The sequence below is a fragment of the Apus apus genome, chromosome 15, assembly GCF_020740795.1.
Source record: "Apus apus isolate bApuApu2 chromosome 15, bApuApu2.pri.cur, whole genome shotgun sequence".
Taxonomy (NCBI): Eukaryota; Metazoa; Chordata; class Aves; order Apodiformes; family Apodidae; genus Apus; species Apus apus.
The window spans coordinates 5,325,893-5,347,716 of NC_067296.1; the positions used below are offsets into that span (position 1 = coordinate 5,325,893).

Genomic DNA, 21,824 nt, shown 5'->3' on the forward strand with positions numbered 1-21,824 from the left:
CGAGGGGTAAACACCTCTTCCAGCAGGAGAGGTGTCTGAAACAGCCTTTTCATGATGTTTATATTTAAAAATCTAACAGTGACTAATGCAGTTTGCATAATAAACAGTTCTAGAGCCAGAAATATTTGCCTGCTCTCAGTTTAAAAAAAAAAAAAAGGAAGTCCTCAGATCCTCCTCTGAAGACTGTAAGAAAGTGACAGAGTTTATCCTTTACAGGATATAAATATGCAGTGCAAATAGGTGGCTGCTGTCGCTGCTTACATTTTGATGTATCTCTTCAGATAGCCTGGCAGTGCCAGATTATTTTAGTGTCAAATCAAAGCTCTGGTTGTGTAAAGAAGCTGAGGAAAGGTACAGTCTGTGTTGCAGCACAGGATGGAAGCTCTAAGAAGACTGGAGGCAGTCCTGTGAGACATGTACCAGCCATGCATACTAAACCTGCCATTTAGCATGCTGAGAAGAAAACCCCTTTAGTAGAGCTACTGCAGAGGAGAAATAAATGTCCTCAGATTTGGGTTGGGGCACGGGGATGTTTTTTGAGGGAGGTATGTGATTCATTCTCACGTTAGCTGGAAGGAAGCCTTTGTATCCTTTTTACCTTCTGCCTCCTTGTGAGAAAAAAAAAATGAAGAGGGCCTGTTCACACTGGAAGAAAAATCTTGCTGGCAGATCCCTTTTGAAAGCAGAAAAGCCCTTATTTGCAACGCAGCATTGCTGCCCTTGGCTTCGGCAAGCCGAGTCAGCCCAAACCTGCCGGATCTGCATCCCTCCTGAGCATCGCTGCTGCTGCTGCCCGGCACCGCGGGATCCCGGCCGGGTCCCTGCTCCTCAGCCCCACACGGCAGGTCGGTCACGGCCTCGGGCTCTCCGCAGGACAGATGCACACACCGAGCTCGGCTCCTTTCCTGCCAAGGGGAACAAGACAAGCCGCAGCATCTCCCGCTCGTCAGGGCCCCCCCCGCGCTCACGCAGGTCGTGCAGGAGCGTGACTCAGCCCAGCTCGGCGTCTGTCAGCGGGAGGCTGGTCACGACCCAGGCCCCCCCCAGCCCATCTGGAGGGCAGACACAACCATCCGTGCCCCCACGCCCCGCAGCCCTGCCTGGCACGGGCCGAGGGGCCATCAACGCGGCCCCCGCCAGCTCCCGCCTGCCCTCAGGAGACCCCCCAGCCCCGGCTCACGGCTCAACCCCGCCGGGGGCTGCGCTGCCGGGCCGCAGCCACACCCCGCAGGGCCCCCAAGGCGGGGGTGGGAACTGTTAGCAGCGGCTGCGGGGCCGGGCAGGGTGTAACCGCAGGGCCCGCACCCCGCAGGGCTCCAGCCCCGCACCCCGCCGGGCGCCGCCATCATCCCGGGGGCGGGGCCTGCGGGGCGGGGGGCGGAGCTTGGGAGGCGGGGTGGGCGGGGTAGGGCGCATGCGCGCTGCGGGCCCGGTGAGGACGGGCTCTTACACAATGCATCGGGGAGGGAAGCGTGGGGCGGGGCCGAACATGTAAATGAGGGCCGGGTTCCTCTGCGCCATTGGAGGAGAGGGAGGAAGGGGCGGGGCCGGATATGTAAAAAGAGCCCGACTCGGCGCGGGCTACGTTCATAGAGAGCACTAGGGAGGGGCGTGGTCCTTATGCAAATCTAGCCGGCTGGAGGGCGGGGAGGGGCGTGGCTCGGATGCAAATCCCGGAACGGCCGTTTCCTCTAGCCCCGCCCCCGCGCGCTGCCGAGCTGCGCCTTGGCCCCGCCCCGCCCGCCGAGGCGCCGCGCCTGCGCAGTGCGCGCAAACCGGGACTTAGTCTGTTACACAACCGCGGTGCCGCCAGGGGCTGCCTTCTGCCTCGCGTCCCCGGCGCGGCACGGCTCGGCTCTGAGCAGCTTGCTTCTCCTTCTGCTCCTCTCCGTTAGGCCTCTCACACCCTCCGGTATGAGTGGGGACCAGCTGCACAACGATTCTCAGGTGAGCGCCCCTTCGCCGCACGCGGGGACACACGCTCCCGGGGGGACCCCGGTCTCTCGCCACCGAGGCCCGCGGGGTCTTTGCTCCCCTCAGGGTCGGTACGGATGGCCTGGCTGCTCGGCCCGTTTGCCTTCAGTGAGGGGAGGCCTGTCCTTACCCCTGCACGCCCCCCTGGGGGGCAGCCCCCGCGTCTGGGGGCAGCCCTGTCAGCCCGGCCTGCCCTTCGCTCTGCTGGGGACGCCCCGTCTCCGGGGCCCCCACCCGCTCCTGCTACCCGTTCCTTCCCAGACTGGGGGGGGGACGGGGGGTGTTGGGGAAGAGGGGACTTGTGTGTGACCCCCCCTGTCTGGGAGAAGAGGGGGACACACACACACACACACGCATCACCCCGGGAGCTGTGGATGCCGGGGAACAGTTCCCCCTGCCTACCCCCCTTCCCCCGCCGCAGAAGGCACCTTCCGCGTCGCGCTGCTCATTTCTCGTTTGATACCTAAAATCTCTCAAAATGAGAATGAAAGAAGGGGGTGAAAACCCAGACCCCCCTTCCCCCCCCCCCCCCCCCCCCCCCCCCCCCGCCTCCTTTCCCCCTCTCCCCTTTCCTCCTCCCTTACCTCCCCCCCCCTAAAAAATAATTTTAAAACAGATTCCCCATTCGGGACGACGTGGTTTTTTTTCACGCTCTCTCCCTGTCTCCTCTCCCCACAGATCGAGGCGGATTTCCGAGCGAACGGTGAGTGAGGGCGGCCTCGCCTCGCCGGCCGCGCACAGACATGGCGTCCCAGAGACTAAGTCCCGGCTCCTCGCTCACCGGCCCCATTGTTCCCATCCAGCTGCCAAATACTCCCCTTTCCCACCGGCCCCGGACCCCCCAGACCCCCGTTTCCCTCAGTAGGGGCACCGCAGGCCCCCGATCCGAGCCTCTCGGTTTTCCCGGGGTTTCCTTTAGGCCCCGATTCCTCCCTGGAAAGTCGCCTTGTCGACGGTCGGGACTTAGTCTCTGCGCCATTTTCTTTTTCTCCTCTCCTCTCTGTGGCTTTTCTCTCCTTCTCCTCCTCCCCGAGCTGCCGGAGAGGAGCCTTCTAGAGGCTCCCGGCGGCCTTCCTCAGTCCCCCAGCCTCTTATTAACGGAGGGGAAAGCAAAGTTTTTAACGAAAATAAATCCCCAAGACGGTTTTTTCTTAACCGCTGCTTCCCTCCACCCCCCCCCACTGCTCCCCGTCTCTGTTCCTTTCAGGGAATCCCTCCCTTCCCCTAAAATGAAAGGTGATTGCAACATGTTGCTCTTTAAAAGAATCTGCTGCATCCATTTTAAGATCAGTCTTACTGCTTTCCTTGCTATTTAATTGATGTAATTTTACCTTGTTGGGTGGGGCTTTTTAATTAAAATAAAAGCCCACATTAAAAAAAAAACACAACAAAAGAAACAAAAAAAAAATAGTGTAGACAATTCCAAAAGGGTAGACAACATCACTTGAGAAAGTTTGCAAGCTAACTGTCCATTTTGATCAGAAACGTAGGAGTCCTTTAATTTTATATGTATATATTTATAAGAATATATACATTTATATGTCTGTATATTTACGTTCCTATAGGTATGCATATTTTCTAATCAGACTGATGGCTGTTAAGTTTTGCTCAGTGTTTATTAATTTTTCTAGGAAGCAAGCTAATTGCACGCCCCCCCCAAGTTGGTAGGTGTCAAATTGAAGGGTTTAAGCAGGGTGGAGGGGAGTTAAGGACATACAACCTTCCTTTGTGTGTGTGTTATTGTCACTGTTCAGGATGTGTAAGGAACTCTGAGCTGTCCTCTGACTGGTGAGGTGGTAGAGGACACAAAAAAAAAAAAAAGGTGAAAGATACCTGGTTGACTTACACAGATTTTTAGCATGCTTTTCTGGGTGATGTCCATGTGCCTCCTTGCTTTGTAGGCTACTGTGTGTAAATATTTACAAATCTACACTTGCGTACACCTTTCTGTCAGTTCATTGGAATGTGATTGTATATGTGCAGTAGGAGCAGGCAGTAGCCGAAATGCAGCCTTTGAACTTTTATTTCCATTTTAAATCTATAGTAAGGTGCTCTGAATAATTCTGAACAGAAAAAAGGATGCAGTGGATTTCCCAAGAAGTGCAGCAGTAATTCTTGAAGCAACTTAAATATAGACGTGTATTTGAATACTTGTAGCTTTATGTTGAGAGATATTTGATCATCTTTATTTAGGGAAAAGTACTCCTAAGTAAACTTTATTAAACGTCCTGATTTACTTAGGAGAAGTGATACATATTTGACCTTTTCACTTCAGCTTCCAGTGAATCTGAGAACCTGGGATTTTTCTTCTCTATTGTGACCATGTGCTGTTTTATTCTGTAAAGAGTTTTAGGCATGCAGCACTTAAAACTCCTCCAGTTTTTATTTCTACCATGTGTTGGGAGGAATTCAATACAGAAATTCAATGTAAAACACCTTGATGGAAAACCAGAATTCCTGGCAGATCAAACTAACGCAACAAATTCATGCCAGTGTAGGTATCAGCACCCTTTTCCTCCTATTGTAATTATTTTAGAAGAGTCAGGTAACATCATTGTGACTGAGCAGAGGCCCCAAAAATCTGAAATCCTTTTCAGCACTGAAAGATGTGTGTAACCCTGTTAGTCTTGTTAAGGGAAGAATGCTGGGTAGACACTGTCCTCTCTGACCACGACTGGTCTTCTGAAAACCTGTCTGTCACCTTTGCCTGCTCCGAGTCTTGTTTCCTCTACACAGGAGTTCTCTGCAATCTGAGAACATTGTCATTTAGGTGTAGCAGTAAGGCTCTAGCTCTTGTATTCTTATTTTGATCCCTTTTAGTGGTAAAGATTAGGAGTGGGTGGTAGGAATCTCAGGTACTTTTTATTTTTCCAGATATGTGGAATTGGTTTGTCCTTTGGTTATTGTTAGGCAGCACTTAACAGTAGAGCCAAAGTCTCCTTTTAGACTGCCTTTTCTCTTTACGTTTGGAGGAAGGCAAGTTTTTCTGGGGGCTGATACTGACTCATTCTAAGTGTTGAATGTACCAGCAGTAAACATTTTTGTTAATAAAAAATGTTTTGGTGACTTCTGGATAAGTGTTATCAGTAATAGAGCAGCTTAAGCACTTTGAAGCTTCCTGTTGTTACGAATGTTCATATCTGGGTCAATGGACATGCTACCTGGTCTGGTGATCACACAGGGTGTTGCAGCTGAAGTAAAGGTGGGTGGAGGGGGATCTGCCAGCCTGTTCCAGGTCAGCAAGGAGCACTCTGGTTGTAGCTGAGAACTTGGATCTGATTTCACACCCATTTCATTGACAGCAGGGTAGTGTGAGGTGTGAGAGAGGGTGCCAGCAGTAAATATGTATTCCTGGCTATTTATTGTCATTGAATAGCCAGATCACTCTAAGCAAGAGTGTCCTGGGCAAATTCCAACTTGGGTAATTGCATCCAGTCCTGATATCCATAGTCTCCCTCTTGCTTAATTTGGCCATAGTGGGTGGGTTTTTTACCTTAACTGTATTTTTAGTATCAGTATGCACTGTGAAGAATTTTCTGTGTTCAGTCCTAGTGGTGCCTGTTCACAAACTATCATGAGAACACTATTTGCTGAAACAGGGAGTCTTTTGCAAGGAATATCCTCATAGTCTTCAGCATTGCAGAAGGGAAATGGTAGTATTAAATTCTTATTTCCAAGTAGGGCTTGGTCACTGAAAATGAACCCTTGACAGATCTGAATGTTGAGCCAGAAGTATGGTCTCAGAGAGGGAATAAATATATATTTTTTTTCTCACTTGCTAAATTACAGATAATTTCAAATGCAAAATCTGTTTGAATATTATTGAGTTTTGCCTTTAAGAGCTTTGTTATTAAGGTTGAACATAACAACCTCTTACAGCTTGAGAGTAAAAGCAATTTATCTTGACTTTTAGTTCTCCCATTGTGTTTGCAGAGTGCAGTAGATAAAAATTATTTTATTTGCAAAATAATCAAATAGCATTTCAAAGTGCCTAAATTCCACTAGCTGCTGTTAGTGTCTTGGCTGTTCATCAGTCTGTGATTTAACTTGTGTTCAACCCAGCACTGTTCTGCATAGAAAGTGAAGAGATCAACCTGAGCAGTGGTTTTAGAAGGAAAAACAGGAAGATGGACTGGACCAAAACGTTGAGATGCAGTTTGAGGCCAGCATCACTGTAGTAACCATTGCAATGCATTAACAGGAGTCAAGTGTGAATTTGATTGTCCAGTGTCATTGAGATGGCTTCTGGAAGTCAAACACTTGAAGGAGGGGCATACTTAAACAGTTCTGCAATTCAAAACTGCTACAGTATTTTTTTTGGGGGGGAAAGAAGGTCTTGCTGCTGCAGCATCTTATCAGAAACTGGCAGGTTTTTTATGTTGGCCTGAATGCTCGTGCGGCACTTCTGTGTATCAGGGTGAAGCTACCAAGGGGAGTGAACAGGGAAATTTAAGTAGCAAGAGTGCTGAACAGCAAGTGCCTCACAAGTTACAGAATTTCAGCACGTTCTGTGTTTTGCATTGAATTCATGTTTCATGTGTGGTAGAGCTGTGCATGGAAAAGGTGGGGGCGAGTTAAATGCTAACAAACTGAAAAGCAACATCATGGAGATCCTTCAGATTTCTCCAAAGGTTGTGAAACAGTCTGTTGGAGACCAGACTTGCTCTTCCTTGCTGCTGCTTTGTTGCACCTCCTGGATGGGTGAGAGTCTTTCGAAACTGGCCGGGCCACTTCTGAGGGAGGGCTCTATACCTTAGTGCTGCTGCTAGAGACGCTGTGCTAAACAAACTTCTCAAAGTGAGGGAGCTTGAAGGTAAACTTGTGCTCTGTCTGTCTTCTGCATAATAGGATGAAACTGTCTTTTTAAGTTCCAGAGCATATCACCACTGCGTTTAAATGTCAAATGTTTGGCAAGAGATCCAAAAATACAAAAGGTAGTTAACGGTGTTTAGATGCAGATTGATATCTCCCCTGAAAATTTCCTTTCCCTTTTTTGTGATACGTGAAGATGTGAATCCTGAGGAATGTAATTTGTTCCTTCCAGCACAAGTCTTGAGTCACTCCCAGCCTTCCCTTCCAGACTGCAGTGCTGGGTGATGAGCCTGCATTGTAAGAAATGCTGCCCACAGCCTCAGAACAATGCTTGGGGTAGTTTTAAGTCTGAAATCACTTAGCTTCTTTTATTTTAGAAGTATTTAACTTCAGACTCCAATCTCTAAAAAAAAAATATTGTATTTTCACACGGTTTTTCAATAAATTCACAGCAATCTACTGCAGGCCTTGTAGAATCTAACGGTGTAGCTTTACTATAGGGAATGTTCAGATTGTTACATGTGAGGGTACTAAATGCAGACACAGAAATGTAAATAAATGCATTGTTGGTAAGCTGCTCCTAAAATATCATGTGCTATGTAAGTTGTTTGCATCTGTTTTCTCTGCAGTAGCCTCAGAAGGGCTTTACTAGAGACCTTGAGGTCTGCTGCGTTAATTGTTCTGACACATTCAGCATTCAGGTTAAAATTTAATGGGTGTCTTGTGGGAGTGGGGAGTTGAATGCATTTCAGTTAGCTGCAGCCAACTTCTGCTTTTGTTAAAACTCAGCAGAATTACCTAAATGTGCTGGAAGATGTGTTTTGAGGGTTAATGGCCTGTGTGCTTCCTACTTCTAGCAGATTTTCTTAAGATGTTTTTTAGTTTTACTACAGTGTTAAGTGATACCTTTTATTAAGATGCTATCAGCACTACTTTGTTTACTGTATAAAACATGAAAAAAATTTTCACCAGGGGAACAGCGTAAAGTTTGTGGGTTTTTTTTGGTTTTTTTTTTTTTTACAAGGTTTCACATAAATTAGGCTTCTAAATGTGATGGAACACAAATTCAGGTTTAATTTCATTTACTTCAGATATTTGTTGGATAGTTCATTGAATTCCAACCTCCTGAGTTGTGCTGTCAGCAGAAACTGCAATAATACGTAATTATAGCGAGTACTTAACATCTCATTGACTCAAATTCCTCTGTTAATGATTTCACTGGATTCCTGTTAAAGTAATACCTGCTGAAATAGCACAAGCCTCTGCCCCATTAGGGAGGCTCCAGGTCAGATTCTTACCAGTGTTGTAATCTGTTGTAGTTCTGCTAAAATCAGCGGAGCTCTAACAGTTTATCTGCTTTCTTGTTACTGGGCTGCAGGCACGGACTTTAGTGATACAGTGACTATTTAAGAAAAGGATACTTCAGCTGTTTTTCTTTTTTCTGTGGCTTTTCAAGATCAGGTAGCTTCCATTTCAAGTCTGCTTGAGCTGGTTGTGTTAATGTAATTTCTCATATCCTGGTGAGACATGCAGTCATTCAGAAATAGTTCCACTTAAAAAGCCAATAAATATCTTTGCGGCTTCTGGTTTTATGGGAACTCCCCCAGGTTTTATAGAAAGCTTCACACTTCACACAAACATGTGAGTTATATGCTATTTAGCACTATGTATTCTGCTCCTGTCTGCAGTTCTGAAGGACTGTGTCTTAGGTTTCCAAATCTGAGAGCAGATAGTTGGAGAAATTGGTGTTTATCACCTTGCTTTTCTGGGGCTGTTTCATTTGACTGAGACAGCAGCATGTGACAAATTTGCCAGGCCCTGCTTTCTCTCTGTGCAACTATCCCTGTTTAGCACTGTCAGGGTTTAAATCTGTATCATAATTTATTTTTAAAAGTGCTTCCCCCTGTTAAGAGAACAGGAGAAGGGTATGGACGTGCTGTTTCAGCAGTGAGTTTGCTGCTGACCTGCTCTTCTGAAAGAATAGCTAGAACATCAGTTTGAAACACAGTTCTTGGCGAGAACTAGGATTATTTCTTTTAAACAGTATTCCCAGTTACCACTGTTGTTACTCTGCTATTAACTGCCCTAGGAAGCTCCCACTACGTGTGCCTCTGGTGGCTTCCACTGCCTGTCACTGGCTGAACATTGAAGTTACTACAGTGTTGAAGTGCAGTTCTGGGTAGAGCCTTTGCTGCTGCTATTTAGTACTTCAGCTGAAAACATTGTAGTGGTTTCCCTGTGTGGAAGAGACCACAGTATTTTTAGCCCAGCATTTGTTTAAAATGTCCTGGCTGACATAAATACTAAATAGTTCCCGTGGATTTAATGAGGTTTATAGTTAGAAATATTTTCATGTTGAATACAGACTTTTTAAGCTCATAGAGTAAAACTGCAGTGGCATCTTTGAATGTCATAGGGAGGGTTAGGGCATTTGGAAGGTGATATAAAAAGGAAAAGTTAAGTTAATTTTGTATTCTTGTGATCTGCAAGATATGAAAAGCAGTGTGAAGTTGCTGTTGGCTTTAGAAACACAAGCATACATGCATATTTTCTAGTTGAAATTTGGTTTCTGAATTTGACTTTGTAGCTACTTGGCTGATGAAGAAGTGAGAGCTCCAGACCTGAGAATGAAAGTGAAAAGCATGGAGCTGCAGTTATTCTTCCTGAAACTTGTTCTTTTTTAAAACCTGCTCAATATGAATGATTCTTGGACTTCTTTGAGATAAAAGTAGGATTTTGTTAAACTTCAGTCTGTGTTGCAGTGTCAGCAGGAGCAGTGTTATGAAAGATGCAGTTTTGTTCTGGTCCTTGCAATAAACAGTATTCTGGGAAACTGCAGCACAACTGGTAGAGATCAGACTTGATGGGGAAGTAGGAGACCTTGACAGTTAGTTTCCTGTTAAGGGTTTGTGATTCAAATAAGAATTCCTTCACGGATTCACTAGTTATCGCAGAGTTTGTAGTGATGTTTTCCATCATCTCAAGGCCTGCTTGTCCACTACAATAACATACTTTGCACAGAAAGAACAAATGGGCAGAGTACTCATGAGTATTACATTTCATACTGTTGCTTCCCCCTGGGGAAGTTTCCTGTGTTTATTACTGATGCTTAAATCTCAATAGCTTCACTTGAAGACGGTCACAGTAGTAGTCAGCTTAGGCTTATTAACTTGTACTGACAGCTGCTGTGTGTTTCAAAACTGTCCATTTCCAGCATGAAGGAGTCACATGGATGGACAGCACTGAGCATGCTTTACTCCTGTATTGGAAGGCCTTGGAGGTGTGAAGGCTGGAGAATGTCTGAAATGCATATCTTGTTGGAATGGGGGCAGTGCAGGCTCAAGTATGGGAGGCGTAGCAGGAAAGTTAGCATAGGTGCTTGTCATTCAGCCTCAGCAGACAATACCTCATCAAAAAAAACAACTTGTGTCTCCACCTAAAGTACTTAAATCCCTGTTTCAATATGAAGATGATAACTTTTGAAATTAGGATGATTGCAGGGTAAAGAGGGACAGAGTCAGGCCATTGGGAAATTGTTTTATTAGAAGGCTCCTGTCAGTCTTAGAGCCAGAAGTTTCTTCCCATGGAGCTTCTGATCGGTAGATCTCTTTGGATTCCTTATCAGTATTTTTGACATTAATGTATTTGTTCATGTTCACGAGCTTATCATATGCTTTGTGCAGTTGTGAGGTGTGTGGGTGTGCATCTATATATACTTTTATGTTGCACCTTTGTCAGAGAAGGTTTTTTTTTAAAGTAGTCTTAAAAAGACAAGGGCTTCCTTCTCTAGTGGTTTTGCAAAGTGCTGAGTTTCATGGTGCCCACCAAAAGATGAAGACGCTCCCTTATGATTCTGCCCAACATAGATGGTTGCATATTTAAGAAAGATGGACATGGATGGAATTTGATGTTGCAGCAGAGTGATTCTGCAGCTGGCTGTATCTTTCTGTGAGTGTAAAAAGATTGACTTCTGCCTCAGGAAAGCTTGGAGCATACTTGTATCTTCACTAAAATATTTTGATCAGTCTGTGTAACTCATCTTTGACTAGGACATATCTGTGTACATTGGAGACACGGTATATCCATGGTGAGGATATACCAGCTAAGTACCTGTTAGGCCTCATCAGCTGCAGTACACAGCTGACAGAATCTCTTACACACAATATTTAGCAGATAGTGCAGCTTTATTTGGGGGAGCAAGACTCTTAAATTGTCAGTGAAGGCATAGTTCTGATTCCTACTGATGGTCCCTTTTTATCCCACAATACTATTTTCCAATGATTTTCTAAAAGTAAGACCCTGGTGACTTTTACTACTTAGTGCTCATTTTAAAATCCCAGTCACTAATTTGCACAGTCTTACTAATTTTTCTAACTGCCATCTGGAACCTCAGTTGTAGAGCATTTTGGTGTGCTAGGGAATAAATGATAGGAACAAATATGAGGTCTTGTGTTCAGTGTGGATAAAAGTGCATACAGCTTGTCCTGTCTGAAACCCACTGGCTAATGCATGTGCACTGGTTGGCTGCTCTGGAATGAGTTTTACCAAATGCTCTGTAATGTCTGAAGTGTTGGACTCCACTGCTCAGTGCACATTGCATGGGATTGGAAGTCGTCCTGTTTCCATCCAAATGTTTGCTAGTTTGGGACAGCTAGAAGATGTATGGCAGTGTCTAAAGGGAACAATTTTAAGAATAATTTTTAAAATAAAACTTGGCTTCATGATAAAAAAATCAATAAAATAATTAACAGGAATAGAGCAGTGTGCAATTACAGATAGCTTTTTAAGTTTTCTTGGCATTTGTCACTTACTCTGATCTATTGCCTAACACTGCTTCTGACACATGAGAATATGAATTTGTACAGTGTTATCCAAGACCTTTTTCTTCCTTTGTTTGCCCCTTCTCTACATCTTTTCAGTTTGAATGACAGCGTGGTAGTTTTTCCTTTGTATGTAACATGGAATAGATGAGACGTCTTTTAGGGTGAGGGCAATGTACTTGAGTTGACGTTGTTATAGATGGCAGTGTATTACTGCTCAAGGCTTATATTCCAGTATTTGAACGAGGGCCAGACTTGTCAAAACAGCTGCTCATCTTCCTCTGAGGTTGCAGTTTCTTGTTTTGGAGAGGTGCCCTAAGAAAAGACCTTTTAGGGGAGAGGGTGAGGGAGAACTAGACTCTCACCTGCTGTGGCTTTTTTTCCCTTTTAAGTGTCTGTTGCAGAGTTTTAAGAATCTGGAAATAGAGTTGAAAAGCAACTCTTCTCACTGTAGTGCAGAGTTCTGTGGGGTAAGGGTAGCACAACTAGGTGGTCTACAAGCAGTTTTAGAAGCAGGAAAGTACAGGTAGTGGCAGGGACGCCCTGTTACGTAGCTTGTGATGTGAGATGGTTTGGACACCTGATAACCAGGTAGGAGGGTAGTCTTCCTTCATCTGCTCTGCAGTGGATGGAAGTCAGAGGTGAGTGCTTTCTGTCCTTAGGGAGATGTGTGGCTAAGTAAGTTGGCAGTTCTTATTCCAGCTTTGGTTTTGTGTGATCCCGTCTTGCCAGCTGTCAGCGTAGTCTGCACTGCTTGGTGCACTGGTCAGACTATGTGAAGATGAAGGGGTGTATATGAAGAGAGACTCTTTTGAAGCTGAAGGCAGGAAGCTCCGGGGAGGGACATTCTGTTACACATGGTCACTGTGTCTGGGATTAAGGTCCTTTGTGCTGGGCTTTGTTATCCTGTCCTGAGGCCATACTGTTTAAATAGGCAAACAGTAGGAGGAGAGGGAGTAGTGTGCTCTTCTCAGAGCTGGAGAAACAAGAACAGAGTGGGAGTGATACCTTCCAGCACAGAAATATATATATATATAAAGCTATCTGGCTAGGACCAAGATTCAATTCCAGTTTGGACTTTTTTCTTTTTATTATTTTTAATTCTCTCTTCAGCTGAAGATTGAGGTAGTAGCAAGGGGCAATAAAAAAAAAAACAACACCACAAAACAAACAACAAGCTAACCAACTTCTGCAGTTTTAGTGCATGTTGTATTTTTTCCTGAAATACAGAACTCATCTCAGGATCTAAAGCCTGCATTTTTTTCTGTGGCACTACATTGTTTTCACATATACTAAAATGTTGCCTGCTGGGTTTTACCCTTAGTGAAATCACTATTTGCAGTAGGGATGTCAGTGGTTTCCTTGTCTGTATGCAGGGTTCTGGTATCCAGTACTTTTGAGGTTAGTCTCTTGCACCATACATGCCAACTTGTTAGTATGACTGTCTCTGAACTGTGCCTTAAGCAACAGGAGGAGCATATTATATCTTCTGCCAGGTTGTGAATGCTAGCAAGTGTGTGAGTAAGATCAATTATTGGAGAGATAAAACAGCCAGGATGGGTGGGACCAGTTTTAACTTGCCTAAGAAAGTACACTTTCAAGTCCGATGAGCACTCTGTATTATTCTAGCCTTTTGGGAAACTGGAAGCAGGAGTTCTTTGGAGATCCATGTGAGGGTATGATTCATACAAAATGGAGGGATGGTGTAGTAGTAGTGACGTACTCCAAAGTTCACACTCTAGAGATAATGACCACCAGATGGGTAATAAAAACCTGCTTGCTCTTCTTTTGAGGACCGACAGCGTCACTGAGGCTGTTAAAATGTGTTGTGTCTGTTGTAATGCTTCTTGTGCACAGGAAACTCCTGTGTGTATGGATCAGAGTAAGCTTTCCTTGCTGGTGTTTCCTCTCGACACTTAGTTTTAAGCTTTAGCTTTGCTTGAAGATTAGATTCCTTCAGTTTGGTGATGGTGCACCTCAGGTATAAAGAGCAAATGTCTTGAGTGCTTTCTGGCAGTAGAAAAAGGAAGGTGCAAGTTGTCTTCCAGTACCCAAGTGTAAATTGCCAGATCCAGAGGCAGTAGGTTCATAGGACTACAGATACAATGCAAGAGACTAACTCTTTATCAGTGACCTTGATGAACTTCTGCAGTGTTGCACAGTCCTGTTGTAGGTGTCATGTTGATCCATCTTTCTAATAAAGAAACACCAGCACAAATCAGAGTCAGGATATCAGTGCTGTTAAGTCTGATATTGGTGAGTTGCTATACTGGAGCTGTGTAGGTTTTTGGATTCCTTTGTCTTGCTCCAGCAGACTGGAACATCTCTCCAGCTGTCCAGGATGGATACCTTTGGACGTGAATGTGGATAACATGCATTTTTCAAGAGCCTTTTTCACTCTTGCATTCTTACATCCTCCTGTGTTCCTCCTGCTCCAAAGCCAGGGAGCTTCTCAGAGGAGCAAGTATTTTGTCTGAGTCATAATATCATAGCTCTGTGTGTCACCTGCCCTTCATTAGGGAAGCATATGCAAGCTGTCCTTGAAATACCTGTTTTCATGAGTAGGTACAGTCTTTTAATTTAAAATATGCTGCTCTCTGGAGTTTTATAGCTATCATAAACAGTATGGTTTTTTAAATCATCAAGTTAGGCTTATTCAGCATTATCTGTATGTAAGGCAAACTTCTTTCTAGGATTTAGACTGTTCTAATTGTCTAGATATCAAGAGGAAAGTACAGCATGGCACTTGATGCTCTGTACTTGTCTGTAGCTTTCAGCATGTGGTCTTGGGAGAGCTCAGCACAGTGTAGTTTTGTTTGCCCCAATCCATAACTTGTCTTGCAGTGAATGGAGACTGCAGCTAGCAATCAGCTGGCTATCCCAGGAATTGAATTCTTAAACTGAATCTTGAGCAAAAGGCAGATGCACTTGAACTGATCAGTCCTTCTGTTTCTTGTTTTATAAATGAAGTTGTAAAGTTGTCATTCTTCAAACATGCCTTCTGTGTTGAACATGTTTGCCCCCTTCCCTCCTGCCCAGCCCTGTTGTTGAGACTCTTGTCCAGTGGTGCATGGTCTTCAGTTTATGATTTCACTGTCAAAGCATCAGCTTGTCTGTGTAGAGGAAAAAGTGAGTTTATTGTTGAACAGCAGCCTGAGATAAAATATTCTGTCTTTCTCTGTGTGGGTGAGTAGGCCCCTCTTACACCACTCATCTGGTGCAGTGTTTGTCTCTTTCAGGAATCTGATAGATTTTTCTTCATAGCTGTCAGGGTCATCTTTGCACACTGACAGTATCTACTCTGTGTGCAGTTTAGCAAACAGGTTACGTTTGGTAGGGGCAGCTAGTTCAGAATGGGGGTTGGATCTCCTAGGGACTAATCTGTGCTTGGGCTTTGCCCATTGCTTACCAGTGTACTTGGTTTGAACAAGAAAAAGTTCTGACTCCCCAGCCACATTTCCAAAGGATCAGGTGGCTTGCAAGATCTTGGTGTAGTGAAGCTGAAGTGTGTCTTTTTAAAGTGGATTCCTTTACAGAGCATGAAGCTGTGGAGCTTTGTTGTGTGAAATGAGTCCCCTGTAGCTGTATTTCACAAGAACATGAAACAGTATTCAAAACATGTGAGCCTCATTTATTAACAGCAGAATTGGTTTGTTTTTTTTATGTGAGTTCTTGTGCTTTTTCTCCCTTTTTGTAAATACCCCACCCATCCACCCAGGCACAGGAGCCTCATGCTCAGATTCTAATCCAGACTAAGAAACCTTAAATCCCAAGGGGAACTTGTTAGTATGTAGTTCAAGGAGTCTTTGCATAAGACACAAACGTGCATCAGTGTGTTTGTGTTTGGGGAGGGCCATTGAGCTGGAGGAAGGAGCACTTCTCAGTTTGATTTTTATAGAGAAGTCCTAGGGAAGACATCTCCTGACTTGCACCTGGCAAATACCTTTTGAATGGAGGTGAAAGAAGTAGGCTTTTTGATTTGATTTGATTTTTTTCTAAGCTGAATTTTTATAGTGTCTTTTTGTAGTTTTAATCTCAGCAGAGGTCTGGAATTAGTTTTTGACAATCAGCTCTATGGCAGAGAAGAGTCAAAGAAGCCTTAATTTTAGTTGTTTTTCCCCAATACTGAAAAAAAACATTTTTAAAAAACTGTACATGTACTGCAAACAGGTATGTGGTGATTTTTATCATCATTGCTTCAGAGACTGGAAAGGTAAGTTTTCTACTAGTTTTCAGTTCAAACATCTGGTATTCAGAAGGGCTTTCTTTAAAGCATCCATGAAGTGTTTGAAGGATTAAAAATGAATGCAAATTTATGTTATTCCTAGGTTCCATGTTCTGAAGTTGGTGTCATTTGGTCACAAGTGCCAGTGACACTTGCTCAGTTCTTTGTCCCATAAGGTATTTAACTGTCTCCTCCCCATCCCCAGGTATCCAAATAGTATCTTATTAGGCAGTGTGGTCAGCACTTTGCCTGCTACAGGTATGTGATTTCCCAAGTCCTGTGATCCAAACAGGTTTATTTACATACAGAACCAAATTCAGATCAAATTACTTGAGATTGGTACTCCAAAAAGGCATCAATACAATCATAGGTTGTCGAGTGTCTTTGTACACTGATTCAAGTGATGTTTCATCCCTGTTGGTCACTACAGTTTTCCCTTGCACTTCATCAAACCAGAATTACTCTTGTATGTCAGATGTGCATGTATTTTGTAAGGCATCTTCTGATGCAGTTTGGTGGAACAAATGCTGGACTTGACATTAACTGCCTGCTTTTCATTCTAGCAAAGTTAGATTTTTCTGGGAATGTGATGGTTGGTATTAGCAAGTTGTCTCCTTGTTTTATTTGTCTGTGGTTATTGCTTTGACTTTAAATACCTTGCAGTTTCTGTATCAGGGTAGCCATCTAACTGTAAAGTGATAGCAGAAAAGATTCTAGTACTTGTTGCAGAGACTGTAGTGGCAGCAAGTATCTTGTTTTATATTTTAACCTCAGGGTAACTGGTACTTAAGTGTGTCACGTGAAAACCTATTTTGAACTGATTTTCTGGTGGTAGATCCTTTCTTGAGCAGACCACTGAACAGTTTCACCTCTTAGAGATGCCAACAAATGTCCTTAGGAAGCCTGGGTGAACTTACATTGTCTCAAACAGATTTGGGGTGTTTATTATGCTATCACTGGAAGAGAAAATGGTTCTGTTACAAGTTGTTACTTAACTTTCAATTTTTTTTATACCTCTTTCTCTAGGAGTGTCTTGATCTGTCCATGCAGCTGCTTGGGAATGTCATGTGCAACTAAATATCTTGTGTCATTAGCTGATCTTCAGAATAGGTTATTCATATTAATTCTTTCCTATGATATTGGAGCTACTCATCACATAGTTTTCCTACTTTCAGGCTTTACTTGGTACTACCACAACCATGAATGAAAGCCTAAGACCAGTCTGGTGTTTCAGTACTAGTGCCTTTTTACATCTGATAGCATCAAATGAAAGGCGATCACAGGTGCCAGTTGTGATGACGGGAAAGAATGAGTTTTTCTCTGGTCTGCTCAGGACTGGAGTACAGGAAGCCAAGATAATTGCTAGCTGTAAACCAGATCAAGTTGAAAAATAAATTGGTACACTTCAAAACTTGCAAAATAGTGTTGCTGAAGTGCACGCGAACTCCGACAAGTTAAATGTATTCAGGAATTGCAGTTTCAGAACTGCTGAAACTGCTGTGCTCTTCTGAGTAAAGCAGAACTTACTCTGAAGAGTATGAGCATTTCTTTCTGCTGCTCGTGCCTGGACAGCACTTTCCCTCCCAGCAGTGGCTTTGTCTAGCACAGGCTTGAAGTACTTGGAAGAGGAGAATAGGAGGGAGCAGTACAGCTGCTGCTCTGGGCTGTTTGCGTAGGAGCAAACTACTAAATCAGCTGGAGTGGCTACATCTTACAAGGTGGTATTAGTCCTTCATGTAAGATTCATAATAAACTTGAGCAGACATATGGATTTAATTTTGTCTCTAGTAAGAATCACAGTAACTTTTTAAAAATTTGTCTGAACATATATAACACTGGCAGCAAAGAAACTTTTTAAAAAAAAGGTTTTCCTGACCTTACAGTTGGATCATTCAGAAATAAATTATCAGACTGTAGATAGTCTTAGGTGTTCCTATTTGTTTTCCTTACCTATTTCTGCTGTGAAATAATCAAATGGATATAAATATTTCTTAATTTTTCCTTTTAGATATATGACTTGTTTGTCTTACTTTGCTTTATATTAAAGAAGAGTAACAAAGTATTGAATCCCTATAGTTGCTTCTGTAGTGCTCATAGTTTTTCAAGCATGTTTCTGATCCTCTGACCAATCAGCCTCTTAAAATATATAAATAATGTTAGCTGTCATGGTCAGAAAATTTGAAAAGTAAATAGTGTGATCATAATGCAGTTGTTGTAAAGCAGAACCTCTGATATGGTGGAAGTCAGTAGTTAAGCACTTGGGAGTTTGGAGTGCAGTGATTAACTTTTGATGACACTGCACCTGCAGTGTATTTCCTTCAGTTGAAACAGCTCATGTAGTTATTATGATAATAGTGGAAGCCATTTGAAAGATAAAAAAAAAAAGGAAGCTAACTTTTCACAGCTAGTTATTTCTGCTTAGGTAAATAAAGAGCTGCTCTTAAAACTGAGGAGCAGGGTAACCAGAAACAATTGGTTCAGTTCAGTTTCCAAGGATTATGCTTGCTTGCTTTTAATAGACTTTAGGTATGAAACAAAGAAAGTAAATGTTTTTTATCCCTTTCATAAGTGTTCAAGGCAGATACAAGTTTTGTGTAAGGTAGAATCAGAAAATGTGGGCAATGCATTTAGTAGAATTCTGATTTCCATCCAAAGATATAAGCCATTAGTTAAAAAAAACACAACAAACAAGCCAACCCCGACCAAACAATCAAAACCCCAACAGAAAGCCTCACCAAACTGATAATACATTGTGTGGAGCTTCTCTACCTTTTTAATTAAGAGTTTATTATGCATAATGAAGTAACCACCGCATGTTATCCTGCATTAACAGATCAAATTTTATATTCAGGGATCTGTATCAGTGTGATATAACAGGTGCCAACTAGTGAGACTTGCCCTGGATTTAACAAAATAAACAGATTACAGATGCATAATGAGATTAAAACCAGTGACTTAAAGTAACATTTCACATCTACTGATGTAAACTAAAGACTTCCAGTGGAATTTGCTGCACCATATCTAGGAGCTGTTCTTAGAAGTCATTTAATTGTTGAAATTATAGCCTTATTTTATAAAGCAGTTTGAAAGCTTCTGTGACTTAGGTTGCTGTGGTGATGCTTCTGTCTGCATACTCTGTCCCTTTCAGAAGACTCAGGAGTACAGTTTGAAGGGCAGAAATCTCAGCTGTCATTAAACATTTACCTTTTGTTTGCTTTCTTTGCATTTTAGCTGGAATCAGGTTTCTTTTTGTATGCTAATTGTGATAATGTCCCCTCAGGCAGGGAAATTGTGTTCCCTCCCTAGTCTTGAGAGTGGGACTTGTGGCAAAGCTGGTTCTGGTGGTGAGATGCTTGCAGACCATGGCTGGAATTAGCCTGGTGTGGGTGAGTGATCACCCACAGTGGGAACAGAGGTGAAAACTGTCAGTATCCATCCAGTCCAGCCCTATAGTTGAAAGAAATTATTGTAGATAGGAGAAAAACAAACCCCAGCCACAAGATGAAATTGGTGTGGAAGTTACTCCCACGGAGTGATAAAAATAGTACTAGTGCCCAGACTTCTGAAGCAAACTTTTTAGAAGACTTTGGCCATGCTTCCCCCATGAGTTCAGCTTAATAGGCATGATGCTAAACGAGCAGTAGGAGAAATACCTGACTCCAGCATGTACAATGATGAGACTGCTTGGCAGAGGTGATTGCAGGATTGTGCCAACCACTTTCTGTCTTGCAGACTCAATTTATACCCTAAGCACTGCAGAGGCCTTATATTGTTCCCAAGGGTGCTGCCTCTTCAAGTCTTTCCTCCCTACAGCAAGCAGCAGAGCAGCACTGGCCAAAACCACGTCATGTTGTCAAGGGGTGGTTAATAAAAGGCTTTGAACAAATGCCATCAGAGCCTGTCTGCTGAGGACACTGAGCACACACAGCCTGTACCACTCCCATGTGTATAAACTGTGTGTGATCCTGCCTGCTAAAAGCAGGCTGCTCATTGACTGCTGGAAGAGAAGCATGTAAATGCAACTGCATTTTCTTTTTAATCTTCTGTAATATTTTTCCTTAGGGAGAGCCCTTGTTCTGGGTCAAACCTGGGATAGCCAAACACACCAGTTCTCTCCTCATATGGTGTTTGTGCAAATACAGAGTCTATGAGCTACTGTAGAGACATCACTCTCATGCTGAGGGAGTGTCAGGGTTTCAGGGAGTCTTTACAGATGACTTCTTTTTAGTGAATCCAAAATGCTAGTGATTTACACAGCCAGCAAGTGAAAATATTTTTCTAGTTGACATTATTGCACTGTAACTATTCCTGACAACACAGCAGTTTTCCTGTTGGCTACTGCAGTTTTTAGAACAGAAACTTTTCCTCTTATGCCCCCAAATAAAACTATTTTTAAAATATAGCTGCAATTTCTACTGTCCTCTCTAAGGACTAGGAAGCATAGTTGTTTGCCCCTGTTCTCTCCTGATTCACCTGTCTTGAAAGTTTGCATTCAGTAAGCAGCTGTTGACTTTGCATCACAGGTTGTGTTGTTTGCACCTTTCTAATGATACGAAGAGCAGTTGAAGGCGGAAAAACCTTCTGCTAGGGGCACTGACTCAGACTGGGATGGAGTACAGTACATGAAGTTCTATCTCTGCGGTGTGAATTTGTCACAGATTGCACCAAAAGATTTTCTTTGCTCTTGACCCAGTCTGCTGCAGTAACTCTCAAAGCCGGTCCCCAGGCAATTCTTTGTCAGAAATCTCCAGAAGATGATTCAGCCCACCTACCTGTGATGGTGATGTAGGCAGGAGCAGCCACTGAGCTCCTCACTTAAGGCCTAGGCTTGATTTTTATACTACAGTTGAGCATAAACTGGGGAGCAACCAAAAAGCAAAAGTAGCTCTGGTATAAGTGCATTTAGTGACCGAGCAGAAGTGTTTGAATCCACCTTGGCTTGCACATTGTTGATGATCAGGATTGGTGAAGAGCAGTGTGTTGTCCTAAAAATTCTGTAGACGAGATTGGTAGCTAGAGAGCTCCTTAAGGAAAAAGATTCCTCCAAACCAGGAAAAAGAAGGGTTAAGTGAACCATTTTACTTTAGATTGTGTTGAAGTAAGGGATAGGTTATCTCTGCAGGCCCTGATAGCTCCGAAGTCTAAATATGACTGTAAATGTTGCAGTAGCCCCACTGTAGCAAACACTTTGGAGAGCCAAGGCAGAGGGCGAGCAGAGGCAGGAGTACCTCTGGTTCTTGCTCCTGAGCAAGTCACAAGTGACTGTGTGCAGATCTCTGTCTCTGGTGTGGTCTGTACATCTCTCCCCTTGTCTCTGCCCCAGAAAGATTGTGTTTGACAGCACCCTGTGATGGCTTCTGGGCTAAGCCTTGGATCTGTGCTAAAGGTTGGTTGCTTTTTAACTCGGAAAATAGGATTAGTCCCTCCTGCATTATCTTGCATTAACACCCTTAAATTTTACCCTCTTTCATAATTTTAAACTAGTTTGACACTCTGGGTGCTCGACTTGGCTGTGAACAATTGTTCAGGCTTTAGCCATGAGTCTGGCTTTCTTGCTGTGCCAGTTGTGTTAACTGCATTTGACACAGTGGGCAGGACATGGGTGTGAATTTGGAAAAGCCTGAGATCTGATGCACTAGTAAATATTGTTTGGTATCAGTGGATTGTAAAGAAATTCATGAAGCACCTACTTATAACTACTTTTTTTCTGCATTTTTTTTCCCTGAGTTGGCTGGTAACAGCTGTTTCCCTCAGCCACCTTTGCTTTAAATACCTTTAAGTTCTCCAGGGTCGACATGTGTATTAGCAAATTGCAGTATAGATTTAGTTGCAGTAAATGTTTTGAAACATCAGAGGTAACAAAACTCAAATTGTGGCTAGTTTTTTTGTTGTTGTTTTGTGGTTATTTTGTTTGTTTGTTGTGTTTTTTTGTTGTGTTTTTTTTTTTTTGTCTACTCTGAGCTTTTGCATTTTGGAACTGGTGGTGCAATTCA

The 21,824-nt window shown here is 43.4% G+C and overlaps 1 protein-coding gene across 1 annotated transcript in view; it reads left to right on the plus strand.

Annotated features, from left to right (window-relative positions):
- The first annotated feature begins 1,781 nt into the window (after window positions 1-1,781).
- Window positions 1,782-21,824, plus strand: part of TOP1 (DNA topoisomerase I) — a 66,087-nt gene continuing 46,044 nt past the window's right edge. The window contains exons 1-2 of the mRNA XM_051633017.1: window positions 1,782-1,947; window positions 2,653-2,677. Of these exons, the coding sequence (XP_051488977.1) occupies window positions 1,915-1,947; window positions 2,653-2,677 (58 nt within the window). The 5' untranslated portion in view covers window positions 1,782-1,914. The remainder of the gene's footprint in view (window positions 1,948-2,652; window positions 2,678-21,824) is intronic.